This window comes from Myxocyprinus asiaticus, chromosome 33 (assembly GCF_019703515.2).
Source record: "Myxocyprinus asiaticus isolate MX2 ecotype Aquarium Trade chromosome 33, UBuf_Myxa_2, whole genome shotgun sequence".
In the NCBI taxonomy this organism is placed as follows: domain Eukaryota; kingdom Metazoa; phylum Chordata; class Actinopteri; order Cypriniformes; family Catostomidae; genus Myxocyprinus; species Myxocyprinus asiaticus.
In genome coordinates this window covers 15,195,268-15,213,090 of record NC_059376.1, presented here as the reverse complement: position 1 = coordinate 15,213,090, position 17,823 = coordinate 15,195,268, and the positions used below count along the sequence as shown (strand labels likewise).

The window sequence follows — 17,823 nt, the reverse complement described above, 5'->3', positions numbered from 1 at the left end:
GAATAGGAAACATTCTTCTGGAAGCAAGGCAGCTGAAAAAGTGGGTGGACACTGCTTCACTTCCTCTGTTGCAGGCCTTGATGTGCTGAACAGAATTGTGGGTATAAGTTTCTGCGCAATAGCTGTGCAACAGCGCAATCAATACTAAGGATCCGATTGGTCGGAATGAAATCAAACACCCTGAGCCGGTGTGGACTGGGAAGAGAAATACGTTTTGCGGCCGGTCCACTGGGAAAAGTCCCGGTTCTCCCCATAGCCAGTCCGCCCCTGCCCTGAGCAATATTTCACCATCCGTACATTTAATTGATCTGTAAACATTAATAAAAAAAATAAATCTATTATATAGCAGGCATGCACGCATACATTATGCACCCAGTTTACATATCCAGAAGAGTATTAGCCGGTTTAATGTTGAACATATCTCACTCAGCATGTTTCAATATAATTCCTCAGTTTAAGCCAGTCCCAAAGCTGCTGTTTTTAACACTTATAATTCTCCAGTTTATTCCCTCATTACATTTACATTTCTTTGACTACACACTTGTAATTTATATATGTCCCTCTGAGCACTCTCTCTCTCACTCATCATGCACTTTCAAATACTTTTTTCTCTCCTTAAAATTGCCAGTTTGCATCATTCCATCATCATATAATTTTCACCCAGATTACTGCACTCTCTCTGTCTCTCTCTCTGGGTATCTCCTAATTAAGAGCTCACAGTCTGGCCTTGTTAAGACTGCACACTGGATTCCCTTAAGGCTGTGCGGTCCACTGAGAGGACAAATCTAAAGCAGCACATGTTCATTTAGAGGGGGAAACCCGTGTGTGTGTCAGTGTGAGAGATGGGGATTTGCACACCTGACATGCAGTACAGAGCAAATCTCTGGTACCCAGGAGAGAATGTGTCTCCTGTAGAACTAAATGCATCTGAAATGGCCCCTAAATGTGTTCCTGTAGGCCTGTGACAATTCAAAAACAATGCTAAGGAAGTCTGTCACCTAATTTAGGTTTATGTTGCAATGCAAACAGCCATTTAGGGAATGATTTGCCCAAAAATACACATTTTGTCATCATATACAAACCCTAATGGTTGTTCCAAACCCATATAACTTTATGCGCACCAAAAACACCCTGAACACAAAGGGAGAATTTTTGTAGAATCTTCATAGTGCTCTTTTCCATACAATTAAAGGAGATAGAAACCAGAGTCAATGAAGTGAAAATTTTAATTTTTGGCTGAACTAATTCTGTAAGGTTCAGCTGTGTAATTATTTAATTGTACAGCATAACACAGCAAACAAAATGTAGCTTAAATGTTTTTCATTTGCTATCTATTTTAAGCCAAATGCTTTTTTTCCCTGTCTGAAATAGATTAAAGAGGATCCACATCTCCTTTGATTGCTAATTCACTAGCAATAAGAAGTTACAAGACACTGGACTTGTGCTTATTCATTCATTACAGAGGAAGTTTTAGCCTATATATTTTGATAACCTAACCTGTCAAATTCTTCCAATGATTCGTCAATATCTATCTATATATATATACAGCTGGCAGAAAACAGCACAACCCTCACACTCTAGTGTCTTATTTAACACTGGGCAATTTGTTCAGAAGATTATGTCTCTTTCAGTTCCCCAATATCGTTTTGCACTTCCTCTGTCCTTACCATGTGATTCTGTCTCTCATTCTAGAAAACTAAATTAAGTGTGTATGTGTGCTTTTGACAGCCAGACTACCGTGATGGTCCATGTACTTTTGCATCCATTCCTTTTTCTTTTTTAACCCAAAAATGAAAAACGAAAAATGCGGGTTTCTCCTTTATTGGTTATAACACTGATTTATCAATGGGACACGAATACACAGGAACTACAAAAATCATACAATGTTAATAAAAATAATATATAATAGACCAGCTCCCATTCAGCATATGGCAAAGTGATGTGGCTTGCGATCTCTCACGCATCGTCCATTAGAGGCAACACCTCGCAACAACACCTTGATGTGCCAAGCAGCAAGATTCTAACACATATGGCTTGCATAGTTTACAGTTGGTTGTGGTTCAGGACAATATTTAAATGAAAATTGAGACAAATTTGCAGAACAATCTCAACTTAATTCCAGCTGATGGGATTAAGGCAGTAGGCATTTTTTAAACAATGGAAGAAAATGAAAATTGAGCCATTTCCCCCTTTCTCTTTATTCTGTTTTAAATAGAAAATGAAATGGTCAACAGAAAATGAGTTTGTATCTGCTTATTCTATTCATCAGTGTTAAAGCCAATAATGAAGAAACCGCATTTTTCATTTTTCATTTTTGGGTTTAAAAAGTATTAAAAAAATGGACGCAAAAGTACACAGACCCGTGATAGTCTGACTGTCAAAAGCACACGTACACACTTAAACGCACTACAAACAAGTTGCTTATTAAGCTACATTTGTGTCTATGCACTGTCATGGTCACAGAGCAACATGTGACTGCATTGTCAGTGTTGAACAAATTGACCAGGAGTTTTTGGATTAGTCACTGTGAAACCATCTTGAGGGGGTTGGATTTAATTCAAGGCGGAGGTACATCAGTTCTGACACATTTACCTAGTACAGTGTACTCCTGTACAGGTACACACATACACAAGCAAAGCAAATAAACAGCAACTTCAGATGAGAAAGAGGGCACAGGGTGCTAATCTGCGATTAGTGTAGGTAATGGTTTTGAAGTTAATACCCTGGTTTTCAAAGGATTTCTCTAGCTGCTGTGTGCCAGAGACCCAATAGTGTCTTGAAACAGACTGTACTCAGTGCAGCTTCGCTGTCCATACAAACATCACCTGGTATAACCTCCAATATTAAAACTGAATTAAGCCTTGAAAGACATTTTAAGGGGCCATATTCTACATGTCTGTATTTCATTTTTGTCCTTGAACTTCACTTATAATGTTAGTCAAGATTTCCGATCCATGTACACTGCGTTCATTTGGTCAGCGCTAAATATAGTTGTAAAAGGGGTGCAAAACGTTTTGTGATTGGATCACAAATAACACATACAGGAGGTAGACAAAAACGCATGTGGTCAGCATCCCGGACGGCAGCGAAGCACCACCTCTCACTTATCAATCACCTGCCGAAACAAAAGCTTAAACTTACGTATGGATTTAGAACAAAAAATACCCAAACGATCGGACAACTTGAAAAAGCAATTACATACCCAAGCATGAGAACTTCACGGCTCTTCCTCAGTGTCTGTCTTGTCATCTGCAGTGTGACAAAATGACAAGCACACACATCTGAGGCTGAACTAGCACAGGTACTCCACTAAAATAACCAATAATTTTGCTTGAAATGTTGCATATGTGCTTAGATTCAATTTCAACTGCATCTGGGAGAAACAGCGCACCTGTTTTGTTCGCGCTTTCTTTGTCTTTATTACTTTTTTGCAGTTTATTATCGTTCAGTAACACACTGACATAGTGACTGATGAATGTCATCATGAAATCAGACACCCTCTCCTCAAATCCCAACACTGCAACGAAAGAATGGACGTAGCCGTAACAACAACTGTGTTTACTTGATAACTGAAGTAACGCCCACATTTCGCTCTAAGCATCACAGGACACAGGAAAAATGTGGATCTTATGTGGGACATGCAAGTTCAATTTATGTTCTCATCCCACTCCCCCATTAACTCCTGTCACTATGGTAAAAGTCTCAAAACAATAACAAAAAACTGTTTTTGCTAGTGTACCTTGTAAATGATCTCCGTTACGATTATCAAGTCAAATTGATGAATACTATGTTGATGTATAAATGTGGGCATTAACATGTAAATGAGCACAATATACAGTGACGATTTCTGTAAAACCCGAACTGGCAGCTTAGTTTCCAAATATGGTCTGGGTGGACTGTTGAGGGAGCTTTGTGAAAGTTAGAGTATTTTAAATTTAAAAAGAGCCAGAAAAATCCTGTTTTTCATCATATGTCCACTTAACAAAAATTGTACTGAAACATGTGGCTTTGAAATATTTTGATTCCTAATAGTGGCTCACAGAATAGTTCAAGTACTATTGGGAAAACTGATGAGGACAGTGAAAAAGGAGGACAATACATTTAATAATTGAACTCCTTATTAACGAAGCAATTAAAAACATCTGTAGGGCAATTTGGAAGTGATCTGAGCTGACTGGCACAGAGATCACTGTGCTCTTACCGGGTGGGAGTCTGTGGAGTTGTGATCGGTTCCAGGAATTCTCAGATGAAGACTCTGGAGATAATACGTGGTCTGCATCTGGAAGCCAAGAAAACAGCACAACATATGAACATAGGCTGACTATGCTCAATTCTCATTCAATGGTAATGAACAGACTGCTATGACCCATTTAGCACATTTAACACTGTGCCAGAATATTGTTATTGATTAAAATTTGAAATAAAGCAGTGAACAAAAACAGAAGCAATAGTTCAACCTTTAACGGTGGTTTGGTGCTTCATGGGAACCATCTCCAATAACTGTTTATGCACAAATTCATTATGAAGTTAGAGATGTTGTCCTTTACTCTAACCTCAATTCAGGCCCTGAGGACTAACAATGCTGGGTAACCTTTCTAATAGTTGGCAAGCATCTCAGCAGAGAAAACATATGGGATGACAGGGCCTAAAAAATGTGACCTTTTCCCCGTAATTGGAGGAAGAGAATCTTGTTTCTGCTTGTGATGGGCTACGACACAACAATCCTTATCATGACAGAGCCAAACCAATTTTACATTACTACAAAAGCAGAATTCACCGCAGGAAATTACTTAATGCCTCCTTCATGCAGTGGAATTAAAACTGTATCAGAGACTATTTAGCATAGACGGGCCACTTCTATGAAAATGAATGGGAGATATTGGAATGCCCAACCAAGCTCTAGTGCCCAACGGATGTAGAAAGGAAGTCCCGCATTACAGGTATAAGAGACAATCACCATTTAGACACAGACATCACCGGTCAATCAACGAGAACGTGCATGCACATTAGCTACAAAATCTGGTAAAATTGTGTTTTTATCATAATCTGAGGTAAAGAAGCACAATTTTTGATACCAGCGTTGTCAGATTTTACTGATAATTTGAAACATGTTCTTCGATCGTAATCTTGACCAACCGTTTTTTTAGTTTTCAGTATACCCTCATCAAGTAGATAGGAGCTGCACTGGCATGATTGGAAATAGCCTCCTGACAGCGCTCCAAAGTTGGACGACAGTGGACTGACTTGCTAGAAAGACTTTGTGTACACACAAAGAATGTTTTCATACGATACCATTGGCCTGATCTTTAGAATTCATGGCCTGGATATGGATTAGGGTGACTGGTCGACCTGATACATTTGGGAAAGTCCTGATTTTATGAGACATCTCTAAAGTCCCAATGGAGTTACAGTCGAGACTGCATTTGTCCTGATAATTAGTCCTTAGTAAGCTTTAGACTTTAGTTTGATTGCTGTAAATAAATGTTTAACGAGCAATGCAATTATTGTTGTAGGATTTTATATATAAATAATTAGTTTAAGAATCTTGGCCATGTTCGACCACCAAAATAACGTAGGGAAATATGTGAAATAAATGACACTTGAGCAGATTAGAAATCTGATTAAAATTCTTCACCATTCAGTATGTAATACAACAGGCTTGTTATATCTGCTAATAATTTATATGCAGGGAATTTAGCTCAATAAGGGAATTACCGATTGATTCGGGGAATATTAAAAGAATCAATGTTTACATCCGATCAAAGTCTTCAGCCAGCGATGAGTTGATCTAAACGTAAGATTTATTCTTACAGTAATACTACTTTCACGACCACTGAAAATAATATCACAAATAGATTGAAATACTGTTTATGAGCATGTAGCTTAGGATCGACAGATCTCAAGGGACCGATATAATTTAATCAAATACACAGTCAACTTCTCTTTGAATATAAACAAGACTTTATTAACTAATCTACAACAAATAACTAAACTAACACATAGACAAAGAAATATAAACATGGGTTGGCAAGTGAGCTTTGACAGAAGATGAATGGAAAATTATCTGTAACAGAAAACATGAACTTTATGGAATCTATAGACCTTGCCTTAAACAAACCCTGAGAACTTCATTTAGTATGCTGTGATTTGAGATCAGGTTACTCAAATTATATTAAAGTCTGGAGGGCTGTACTTGCGTTGCGTGCGTTGTTTGGCGTGTGGAGTTATTTGAAGTCCTTTGGCTTGGTTCAGTTCCAGGAGGCCTTCGTTTGGTTCGATAGATGGGTGATGGAATGACCAGACAGAGCCCCAGAGGCAAGGACTCCCTCAAGGCAGAACTCGGGACTTCCCAGGTGAGAGGTCAAAGTATGTGAAGGCCGTAGAGCAGAGAAGAGAAAGAGGGGTTGTCCAGGCTGGTCTTTTAACTCATTCGGTTTGTTCACACCCCAAAGGGACTCTAAGCCAATCAGAGGCGACTTTCAGAGGGCCTGTGGTTAAAGTGTCCTCCCCTCAAGATAATTAATTAATGGCCTTTGTGCTAAAGTTTGTCAGTTTCCCACTCAATAATTATGCATATCATAAGAAACGTATAACTGAAAATGACCCGAATATACTTCAGACCATAATTCTGGAATTTAAAAGAAAATCAATTACATACCAAACTCTTGTACTTTCTTATTAAATTACAATTATAATTATAATTCAGTTATAATGCATAATAAAACTTCCTACTAATTAGTTTGTTAGTTTTAAACATGGATAATACATTACACGTTATGAGAAACATACTTGTCAGGGTTATCATCTGCATAAGATGCATTTGTCAATTTCTGGTAAAATCCTACACATTGCTGTATATTTGTATAGTAGTAAAATAAGAAAAGTCTAAAGTCCATGTCAAATGTTCATGAATTAAGCTTCATGTGAGATGGTAAGCCAGAATCATGCCTCATGATTAGTATAATCATTTTAAGTGTAGAGAGTTGGTTATATTGAAGAACAACGGAATGTCTTTGTTCTGAAATTCCCATGGCAACCATGGGGAAGTTTCAGCAGCAAATAGTCTTATCAGTCTTATCAAAGAGGAGAGGGGTTTTAGTAGCTTAATTAACAATAATGGGTGGATTATGTAAACAGATCAATATTTAAGTCCTTTTTTTACTATAAATTATCCTCCCTGCCCAGTAGGTGGTGATATGCACAAAGAATGCGAATTGCCAAAAACAAAAGAAGAACTCTTAGGAGAGAAGAGTGCTTAGGAGGGCTGAATGAAAGTGGAAATTTATAAGAAAAATAAAATATTGATCTGTTTCTCACCCAGACCTATCATATCGCTTCTGAAGATATGGATTTAACTACTGGAGTTTTACGGATTCCTTTTATTCTGCCTTTGTGCTTTTTGAGCTTCAAAGCTTTGGATCCAGTTGACTTGCATTGTATGGACCCACAGAGCTGAAATATTCTTCTAAAAATCTTTCTGTTCAGCAGAAGAAAGTGATACACATCTGGGATGGCATGAGGGTGATTAAACATTTTTGAGTGAATTATCACTTTAACTTAATCACACCAGGCTGAATTCGAAACTCAGATTGCACCATCACATGCTAGAGCACACACACTACACACCAGGCCATGTCTCGGACCAGTCTCGATTTTTAATCGTGGTCATTTGGTCACCCAAAGATGGATTAAGCAGCTTTGTGATGATTATATTAATCTGAAACCTTTAACATCTATTAGAACAGAACTCTGTGACCACCTAACGATGACAATCGAAATGTGTTCTATGGGGAAGTAAAACACAAATGATTTATGTTTCCAAGGCAATTGTAAAATGCTAAAATTAAAAAGACAAAGTGGGAATGTTGAAAACCTGAATTTCAAGGTCTTAAAAAAATTAAAAATAAAACACACACACACACACACACACACACACACAGTGGTTTGACACACATATTTTGCATTTCCGCGGTAAGGTGACATTAATTCAGTGGTTATAGGCGCCAGGCCAGCTGTCGATTTGGGGACACTGCTTTAGAGATGCCCCAGTCTTTATTGCTTGTCCTTTCTTTAAGCATTCCCTTGAGCAATGCACATATAAAGTCCTTCCAAGATCTGCTCAATGGTTTAAAATCCATCCATCCTATAAAGTCTCCAAATGGCACAAGCCTCTTCATTTGTCAGAGACAAAATCTCTACTTATGAACATCAATCACTTCTATCTGACATTCCAATGGCATTGTTCATCGACACCACGTGTCAAAAACGCTCTCTGCTTTTCTGCTATACACCTTGAGACTAAATAAAAAGTTGAAAAATACATTGCGTATACAATCACCACAGTTTTGATGGAACTATATCTGACACAACAGATCTGATAGATGTGGGAGGAATTTCACTTGTAATATTATTACCTGGAAATACACAGTCCAGTATGGAATGAGGGCCAGGAAAACAGGAAGTATTTTAACCAGAGATTTCACTTCCTCCACCTTCTCCTCTGGAAATCGCCCACCGTATGTCACCTTGGCGCCATCCAGCAGAGTTGGCTTTGGTCTGGTGGGGAAACATGATTGTAATGGGTTTCAATGCATTCTTGAATCACTACTACTACTACTACACCCAATAAACATCTGTCATAATTTACTCAGCATCATGTTGTTCCAAACCCATATGACTTATATATATATATACTCTCTTTTATAATGGAACACAAAAGTAGTTAAGTCTGACACTTTAATTGCTTCTTTTTTCTATAATGAAAGTGAATAGTGACTGAGGCTGTCATTCTGCCTAACATCTCCTTTCGTGTTCCATGGAAGAAAGTTGTAGGGGTTTGGGACGACATGAAGGTGAATAAATATAATGCCAGAATTTTCATTTTTGGGTAAACTACCCCTTTACAAAGTCTGAGTACCTCTGTGTTAGAGAGAGCAAGCATGAAAGGAGTAAGGGAGTGAAAAAGTGAAAGGATTTGGCCAAGTTAAAAAAATATTTTAATGATGTTTTTTGTAAAGCAAATGTTCTGCCTTGATGTAGAGAGGGCATGGCACTTGACAGTAACTTATGCCATGAAGACACAATGAATAGCGCACTGCAGCCAAATCAGACAGACAGGAGAGGTGGATCAAAGAAAGATGTAAAATGAGGGATAAAAATCACAGACTAATAGAGCCATCTCAAACAAGAGTGGAGGTTCCCACATAGGAATCACATAAATTTACAAACTAACATCCTCGTGACTATTTTAAACAGCATGGATACAGTAGTGACTAATACGCGTATTAATTTAAATATAAGATTAAAGATATTTTTTAACCTGCAATTCCTGACAGGTCCATTTTAAATCATGTTTAAAGTCAACATGAAACAGCAGTCAAAACCAGAAAATCAACAGAAATGCAGGGTAGAAATTGATTTATTCATCAGGAATTGATCAGATCATGAAACGTCTCCAATGCTGCCTTCAAATCATGTCGGAATGATCATACACTATATTGCCAAAAGTATTCGCTCACCCATCCAAATAATTGAATTCAGGTGTTCCAGTCACTTCCATGGCCACAGGTGTATAAAATGAAGCACCTAGGCATGCAGACTGCTTCTACAAACATTTGTGAAAGAATGGGCCGCTCTCAGGAGCTCAGTGAATTCCAGCGTGGTACTGTGATAGGATGCCACCTGAGCAACAAGTCCAGTCATGAAATTTCCTCGCTACTAAATATTCCACAGTCAACTGTCAGTGTTATCATAACAAAGTGGAAACGATTGGGAATGACAGCAACTCAGCCACGAAGTGGTAGGCCACGTAAAATGACAGAGCGGGGTCAGCGGATGCTGAGGCGCATAGTGCGCAGAGGTCGCCAACTTTCTGCAGAGTCAATCGCTACAGACCTCCAAAGTTCATGTGGCCTTCAGATTAGCTCAAGAACAGTGCATAGAGAGCTTCATGGAATGGGTTTCTATGGCCGAGCAGCTGCATCCAAGCCATACATCACCAAGTGCAATGCAAAGCGTCGGATGCAGTGGTGTAAAGCACGCCGCCACTGGACTCTAGAGCAGTGGAGACGCGTTCTCTGGAGTGACGAATCACGCTTCTCCATCTGGCAATCTGATGGACGAGTCTGGGTTTGGCAGTTGCCAGGAGAATGGTATTTGTCTGACTGCATTGTGCCAACTGTGAAGTTTGGTGGAGGGGGATTATGGTGTGGGGTTGTTTTTTAGGAGCTGGGCTTGGCCCCTTAGTTCCAGTGAAAGGAACTCTGAATGCTTCAGCATACCAAGAGATTTTGGACAATTCCATGCTCCCAACTTTGTGGGAACAGTTTGGGGATGGCCCCTTCCTGTTCCAACATGACTGTGCACCAGTGCACAAAGCAAGGTCCATAAAGACATGGATGAGCGAGTTTGGTGTGGAAGAACTTGACTGGCCTGCACAGAGTCCTGACCTCATCCCGATAGAGCACCTTTGGGATGAATTAGAGCGAAGACTGCGAGCCAGGCCTTCTCGTCCAACATCAGTGTCTGACCTCACAAATGCGCTTCTGGAAGAATGGTCAAAAATTCCCATAAACACACTCCTAAACCTTGTGGAAAGCCTTCCCAGAAGAGTTGAAGCTGTTATAGCTGCAAAGGGTGGGCCAACGTCATATTAAACCCTATGGATTAAGAATGGGATGTCACTTAAGTTCATATGCGTCTAAAGGCAGATGAGCGAATACTTTTGGCAATATAGTGTATATACGTAATGACGGCACATGAACAGCACCAAAATGTCACAGTTACGGTACCAGTGGAAAGTTCAGGACTTTCTTTGAGCCCCGACTTTGAGCTTGGGAATGTGTCAATTAAAGAATCATGGTGGTAGCAAACTGATATTGGTCAAAATTGTTTTCAATTTTTTTTATGTTTTGAATGCGAGTGCTGAACGTACGCACCTTTGTACGCATTTAGCTGGTTTATCTAGTTTAACTTATGCAACAAAACATTTCCCATAATTTTCTGAGGCAGTACAAGAATAATCAAATACATAAAGCTTCAAATAAACCTTGTCCACATCCTTGCAATTTTTCAGCACTAGTGCTACAAATGCTTTATCGAGAAGTAAAAAAACAAAAACAAAAGATAAATATGAAATTGCCATATACATTAATTTTAGTGTGCCAGTACACTCACCACACACCAGCTATTGGTGGAGAGGAGAGAGTAAAGTGATGGAGCCAATTTATGGATGGGGATTATAATAAGGCCATGATTGATAAGGGCCAATGGGGGACTTTGACCAGGACACCAGGGACACCCCTACTCTTTACGAGAAATGCCCTGGGATTTTTATTGACCACACAGAACCAGGAAATTGGTCGGTGAGTGTGAGCACAAACTAGCCTCACTAACACCTCTTCCAGTAGCAACTTTAAGGCAAAAGTATAATTTGGTTGTCCACGTTGCTAATCGCTCCACGCACAGTATTCGTGACTCAAATTTTGTCACCAACACAATCCACGCAGACCTTCCATGCACAGCCCAGACTATCTCTACACACAGACAGTCCTCGTCTGTATGCATCATTTGCGCATGTGCCTGCTGTTGACTTTACTAAAAGAGGATACCAAAACAGTCAAAGTGCTAATGCATCAAAAGCGTTTGTATTAGCTCATGGTCAAAAGAGTATACTTTGAAAGGCAACACAGTTAACCGATCCGGAATGCAGAAAAACGAAGAATACCCAGGCCATTAGTTTCCCCCAGGAGGTCTCAAATCCAGGTACTGAACAGGCTCAACCCTTCAAAAATAACCATGTTACTTGCACTGATGAATCATTCACAATAAGACCAGGAATGTGTATGAAGTAAATATTGATTTTATATTGACTTTAAAGTCTAAAGTGAACTTCCTCATTCATCTGAAGTAGTTCACTGTAAATCTAGCCCTCACCTGAGCAAACTGGGTTCTTTTGGCCCACGACCGCAGAGGGCCGAGCCCAGGATCCGGAACATGTCACTGAAGGCACTGCCGTCTGCAGGCTTGGTGATAAAAACCATGCGGCCCAGACAAAAAACGATAAGGGACACCCCAAGGCAGACAGCAGGGATGATGTAGCCAACTGAGAAGCTAATGTTCTGCTGAATGTAGGCTACTCCACCCAGCGAGAAGATAGCTCCCAGATTAATGCACCAGTAGAACCAGTTAAAGAACCGCCGTGTTGCTTCTGGACCTCGATCTTTCACCTGCAAGGACATTTTCATACCAAAAATATTGTCATAAAGAGGAACAACAGTACTGAATTCTTTGTAATGTTATTGAGTTGTGGTATTGTGATATCAAAAGAACAAATAACATTAACATTTTCTAAACAGTTGTCTGCCTCCAAAAAATACTAAAAAAAAAAAAAAAAAAAAAAAATACTGCATGACTTCTATGGTCATACAATCAGGGGAGTAGATCCCTCAGGAAACAGGGGGGCCACATCCCCATCAACTTGGGGAAAATTATCAAAATATTACAATTAATATTGTAAGGAAATGTCCTGTTTGTTGCCACCCTTCCACCCCAAGTTGAAATGAAATATATGTCCCTTCATACGCCAAAGTCCAGATGGCACAGCCTGCAGTTTAAACCTCTTCACGGAGTCTAAAAATCACATGACGAACATATGACGATTCAGCAAGTCAACAAAATCAACACTGGCTTAACCAAAGTCATCCCCATTTCAAGACATGTTTTGAAATGTAACCCTATGTTTGTGTTGCTGTTGTTGTTTTTTATAACAATCAGAACAGATTCTGAATATTCCAGGAATACCAGGTAACATCTGTCAAGAAAATCTGTCAAGCAGAGAGATAATTCAATGAACACAGATGTCAGTTTTACTTCCTTAGTTAAAGTTTCAGTTTCACATAGTGTTACATTTAATTCAACTGAAGCACAGTAAAGAAGCATCTTGCTCATCATCATGTGGGCCTGCTAATGAGTCATTTAGCTGTGTTGTCTTTCAGCTGATGCTTTACTTACAGTTTACTTATTACAGGGAGAGTCCCTCTAGACTGGGGTTAAGTGTCTAAAGTGTTTTGAATCTACTGTACAGGGTTACTGTACAGTTTCATGTCACCGAGAGGTCTTGTAATGAATTGAAAGATGTAAATGATTGGTAGAGCATGGCTACTATTTTAAATGGATTGTTTCTTTCATGGTATAATGCTTTTTGCACTGTAATTAGTGTATTATGTAACCACTGTTGTGCTTGATAGGAGTCAATCTACACTGTATAACTACATTTATAGACATGATTCCTTCCTCCCCTTCACTAAAATGAATTTACCTTGCAGATAACAATTTAGCTATAACCTAAAAACCTCAGCATCTTTTAAAATATTCACAACAGAATCCGAAAAACAGACCTTGCCGGTGACCATGGAAGCCAAAATATTTCGATCTTGTGACACAGGCCATTTTGCTGCCCACAGGGCTGAATCTGACTCAAAATACTTCAGAAATTTTAGGTATGTGCTTTGTCATTTAATAAGAGAAGTGAAAGCGCCCGAGGTGTGTCCAAATTTAAGAAAGTCCCACAATAACACTGTTACTTTTGCCATGGAGCCACAACAGCAAGCCTAACTCTTTAATAAGTTAATACAGTCATTGAAACCTGTGCATTATAAATGGTCCCAGTTTGTAGGTACTTTCATTGGATGTTCTGTAAATTGTTTAGATATGAAATTCTGAAATATGGCATTGATTTGTCTAGTCAACATTAGGACTGAAACGATTAGTCAACGTTATCGGCAATGTCGGAAAGAAAAAATTGTCGACAAAAATGTTCGTTGTCGAACAGACATTTGATGTCATTTAATGTAACATGAGATCATATGAAACTAATGATGGCGCACGACAGCAGCACTGCAGCTCGCGACTGATTGAGGAGAGGAAGAATTACACAGCTCAGTCCAGATGCACTCTAAACTTTCCAAACAGCTTCGGGTGATGTAGATCGCAAAGTATGAGGGAATTATACAAAAATATCAAATAAGCAAATACAGAAGCACTCTCATTGTGGAATAAGCGGAGCCAGAGCTGCCGCTCCTCTGAAGCAAAACTTGCGTGTCGAGCGTCTTTAAAGGAAACACCCCAGCGTTACATCTTATAGCTTTATTAAAGTTCAAATAATACAGAAGCAGTTCATGTAAGTAACTACAAACTCCAAAACTGGCATTTCTCTGTGTGGTCAGCGCCTCCTCTATGTGTTGCGCGAAGTGTCCCGATCTAAGGGGGAAGAGATTGAAACTGCACCCGGCTGAGGCACACTCTGTCACGGGGACGCTCATCCCTCGAGCGCGCGCACGCTTAATGCAGCTAGATTATAACATGATGGCTCGCACTTATTGAATCATAATATGTGTGTCACTATGCATTTCTTATCATGAAGAAAATTGGCAATATGCAGCTTTATTAATAAGAGAGAGTTTTTTTGGTGTGCGAGTTAACGAATTTAAGTGAACAAAAAGGTTCGCTCCATTATACACTGCAACAAAATATATTTTTTATTTGTTTTGGCTTGTTTTCCAATATAAATATTGAAAACTCATTTAAAACAATGTACATTTTCTTTAGCAGCTATACTGCAGAAGAAATGTTTTTTTTATCTGAGAATGTTAAAAAATACAAATATAATATTACAAATACAAATATTTTAAAATATCTAAAAATCCGCAGAAGTATAACCAAGTGAAAAAATACACTTACATACAAAATACACGTATATTTAAGATACATTCTCTTAAAGCAAGTCTAAATATCTTATATGTTGCTTCTCGAGTAAATGTATCTTGTTTTAAGGATTCTTAGACAATTTTAAATGGAAAACATTTGATAACAATAGAACTTTTTACTGAATTAAAAAGTATTTTTTCCTTTAATTTAGTGAATGTCATTTAGAGGTATTTTTAAAAGATGATTGTGTCCTCTTTAGTGTTAGTAAGCACGTTTAATACAAACTTTAAAGTCAGTGCACAAGCTGAATAGTTGATTAAGAGCTAATGATTAATCGTTGCAATAGTTGCCCGAATAGAATAGTTCTAATAATTAGATTAGATTAGTCAATTACTAAAATCATTAGTTGCAGCCCTAGTCAAAATCCACTTTTTAAAAAATCATAAATGTGTAGTATGGGGTATTTTGCATGAGCACCCCATCTTCAAGCTGAAATGTGCAACATTTAGAAAGCAATATCAGCAGGCAACCTCCTCTACATTTCACTGAGTCTCTACTCTCTAAACACATGAATTTCCCAATTACCAGGTCTAGAAACCCTCACATTGTTACACTTGTTAAGTGGGTTGAGAACACCACTCAAAGTCCAAGCTATTGACCCACATCAAGAGTATTTTCAAGCACTCACAGTATGTTTTACTCTTGGACATGGACATGACAATGTTGAGTAAATTGAATCTTAAAAAAAATAAATAAATGAAAATTCTCACATCTTCTCCTGAACAAAAAAAAAAAAAAAAAAATGATTAGAAGAATATCTCAGCTCTGTAGGTCTATACAATGCAAGTCAACAAGGTCCAAAACTTTGAAGCTCAAAAAAGCCCATAAAGCAGCATAAATTAATCCATACGATTTCAGAGGTTAAATCAATGTCTTCAGAATTTATATAATAGGTGTGGATGAGAAACAGATTGATATTTAAGTCATAATAAATTCTCCTCCCTGTGCACAAAGAATGCAAATCGCCAAAAACTAAAGAAAAACCCTTGGGAGATAAGAGCGCAAAGAAGGACTGTGGGGATTTATAGTTAAAAAATTTACTTAAATCTGTTTCTCACTTCTGAAGGCATTGATGAAACCACTGAAGTGATATGGATTACTTTTATGCTGCATTTATGTGCTTTTTGAGCTTCAAAGTTTCAGACCCTGTTGACTTGCATTATTTGGACCAATAGAACTGAGATATTCTTCTAATAATCTTCGTTTGTGTTCAGCAGAAGAAAGTCATACACATCTGGGATGGCATGAGGGTGAGTAAATGATGAGAGAATTGTATTTTTGGCTATACTATTCCTTTCACTACACAAGTAGTAACACAATACACAATTATCATTCTGCACACGCTGTGATATTAAAAATCCAGTTCAGTCAGTTTTTAACATGTTTAAAATATCAGTAGATTTAGTAAGAAAAATAAGTAGCCTAAAAAGCAAAGAAAAACAAACTTAACACACTACAAAAGTAGTGACTAATCCTAACTACAGGCAGGAGCAGCTAGTGTTAACCTGAAGCGTCCGAATGGATTTTATTGAACCAACACCAGCTATCATGTCAAAGGTCTTAATATCATTTAGAGTTTCATAAGAGCCAGACACAGTTGAGAAATATATTGCTTTGAGAAGCAATCGGAAGTTGGGCCCCTGAGATTTGACTCTACCTACCAAAAGTTTATACAAGTCTCCAGTTGTGTTGGTTGTGAACTGCATTTATTACCTGATCAGCCCCAAACGGGGTAATGTTTGATTTCACGGCTCCCACCCCAAGCGCTACCAGCACCAGACCGCTGTAGATTGCCGGCCCACAGTAGGACTTCCGATTGGTGCAGGTCACATTGGCGGGCACAGTCCCGTTTTCTGGAAAACAATCTGCTGGTTGTACAGGGAATGCCATCTCTTCACCACACAGATAGTTCCTGGTGTTGTCACTGGCCACAAGGGGGAAAAGCAGCATCCCGATCAAGTAGAGCACTAAACTCAAGGCTATGGTTAAGAACTTGCCAAGGAATGCATCTGCCAGCCAGCCTCCAAACGGTGATATCAAATAAGTGACCCCCATGAAGACCAAGGGAGCTTGGCTGGCTAAAGTGCCCTCCCAATAGAAGGGGCTACTGTTGAGGAAGAGTACCAGGTTTGAGGTGATGCCATAGAAGGTCATCCGCTCTAAAGACTCTGCCAGCAGTATGGCAGCACATGCCAGTCTCCTGCCTTGGAACAATGACTCTGATCTGGGTGAAGTTGTGGAGTTCTCCAAAAGTGGAGTGTTTTCGTTTACACCCCTGCCCGCCATAGCCTCTTATTGCTGTTTCTTGCAAGGTGGTCACCAGACTAAAATCCAACCCTAAAAAAAATTATGACATCAACAAATGTAATCAATAATGCTAATATCATGGGATGGTTCACTCAAAAAGAAAATTATGTAATCATTTACTCACCCTTATGTTGTTTAAAACCTGTATAACTTTCTTCTATGGAAAACAAAAGATGTAAGGCAGAATGATAGCCTCAGTCACCTTTCACTTTCATTGTATTAAAAATAAAAAATGCAAAGAAAGTGAATGGTGACTGAGACTTACTGCCTAATATCTCCTTTTGTGTTCTACAAAAGAAATAAAAGGTGATATGGATTTGGAACAAAATTAAGGTGAATAAATGATGACATAATTTACATTTTATCACTTCAAAATATTAAGTCAGAAGTTTACATTAACCTTAGCCAAATACATTTAAACTCAGTTTTTCACAATTCCTGACATTTAATCCTAGAAAACATTCCCTGTCTTAGGTCAGTTAGGATCACTACTTTATTTTAAGAATGTGAAATGTCAGAATAATAGGAGAGAGAATTATTTATTTCAGCTTTTATTTCTTTCATCACATTCCCAGTGGGTCTGAAGTTTACATACACTTTGTTAGTATTTGGTAGCATTGCCTTTAAATTGTTTAACTTGGATCAAATTTTTTGGGTAGCCTTCCACAAGCTTCTCACCATAAGTTGCTGGAATTTTGGTCCATTCCTCCAGACAGAACTGGTGTAACTGTGTCAGGTTTGTAGGCCTCC

The 17,823-nt window shown here is 38.6% G+C and overlaps 1 protein-coding gene across 3 annotated transcripts in view; it reads right to left on the bottom strand.

The window, feature by feature from the left end:
* Positions 1-17,823, bottom strand: part of LOC127424539 (solute carrier family 15 member 4-like) — a 107,338-nt gene that overhangs the window by 87,590 nt on the left and 1,925 nt on the right. For 2 of the 3 annotated variants that reach the window (XM_051669871.1, XM_051669870.1), the window contains exons 2-5: positions 16,480-17,103; positions 11,935-12,227; positions 8,415-8,556; positions 4,202-4,279 (exon numbers count right to left, since the gene is read on the bottom strand). In XM_051669871.1, coding sequence (XP_051525831.1) covers positions 4,202-4,279; positions 8,415-8,556; positions 11,935-12,227; positions 16,480-17,052 — 1,086 coding nt within the window. In that variant the 5' untranslated portion in view covers positions 17,053-17,103. The remainder of the gene's footprint in view (positions 1-4,201; positions 4,280-8,414; positions 8,557-11,934; positions 12,228-16,479; positions 17,104-17,823) is intronic. The other variant, XM_051669872.1, reaches the window with a different exon arrangement.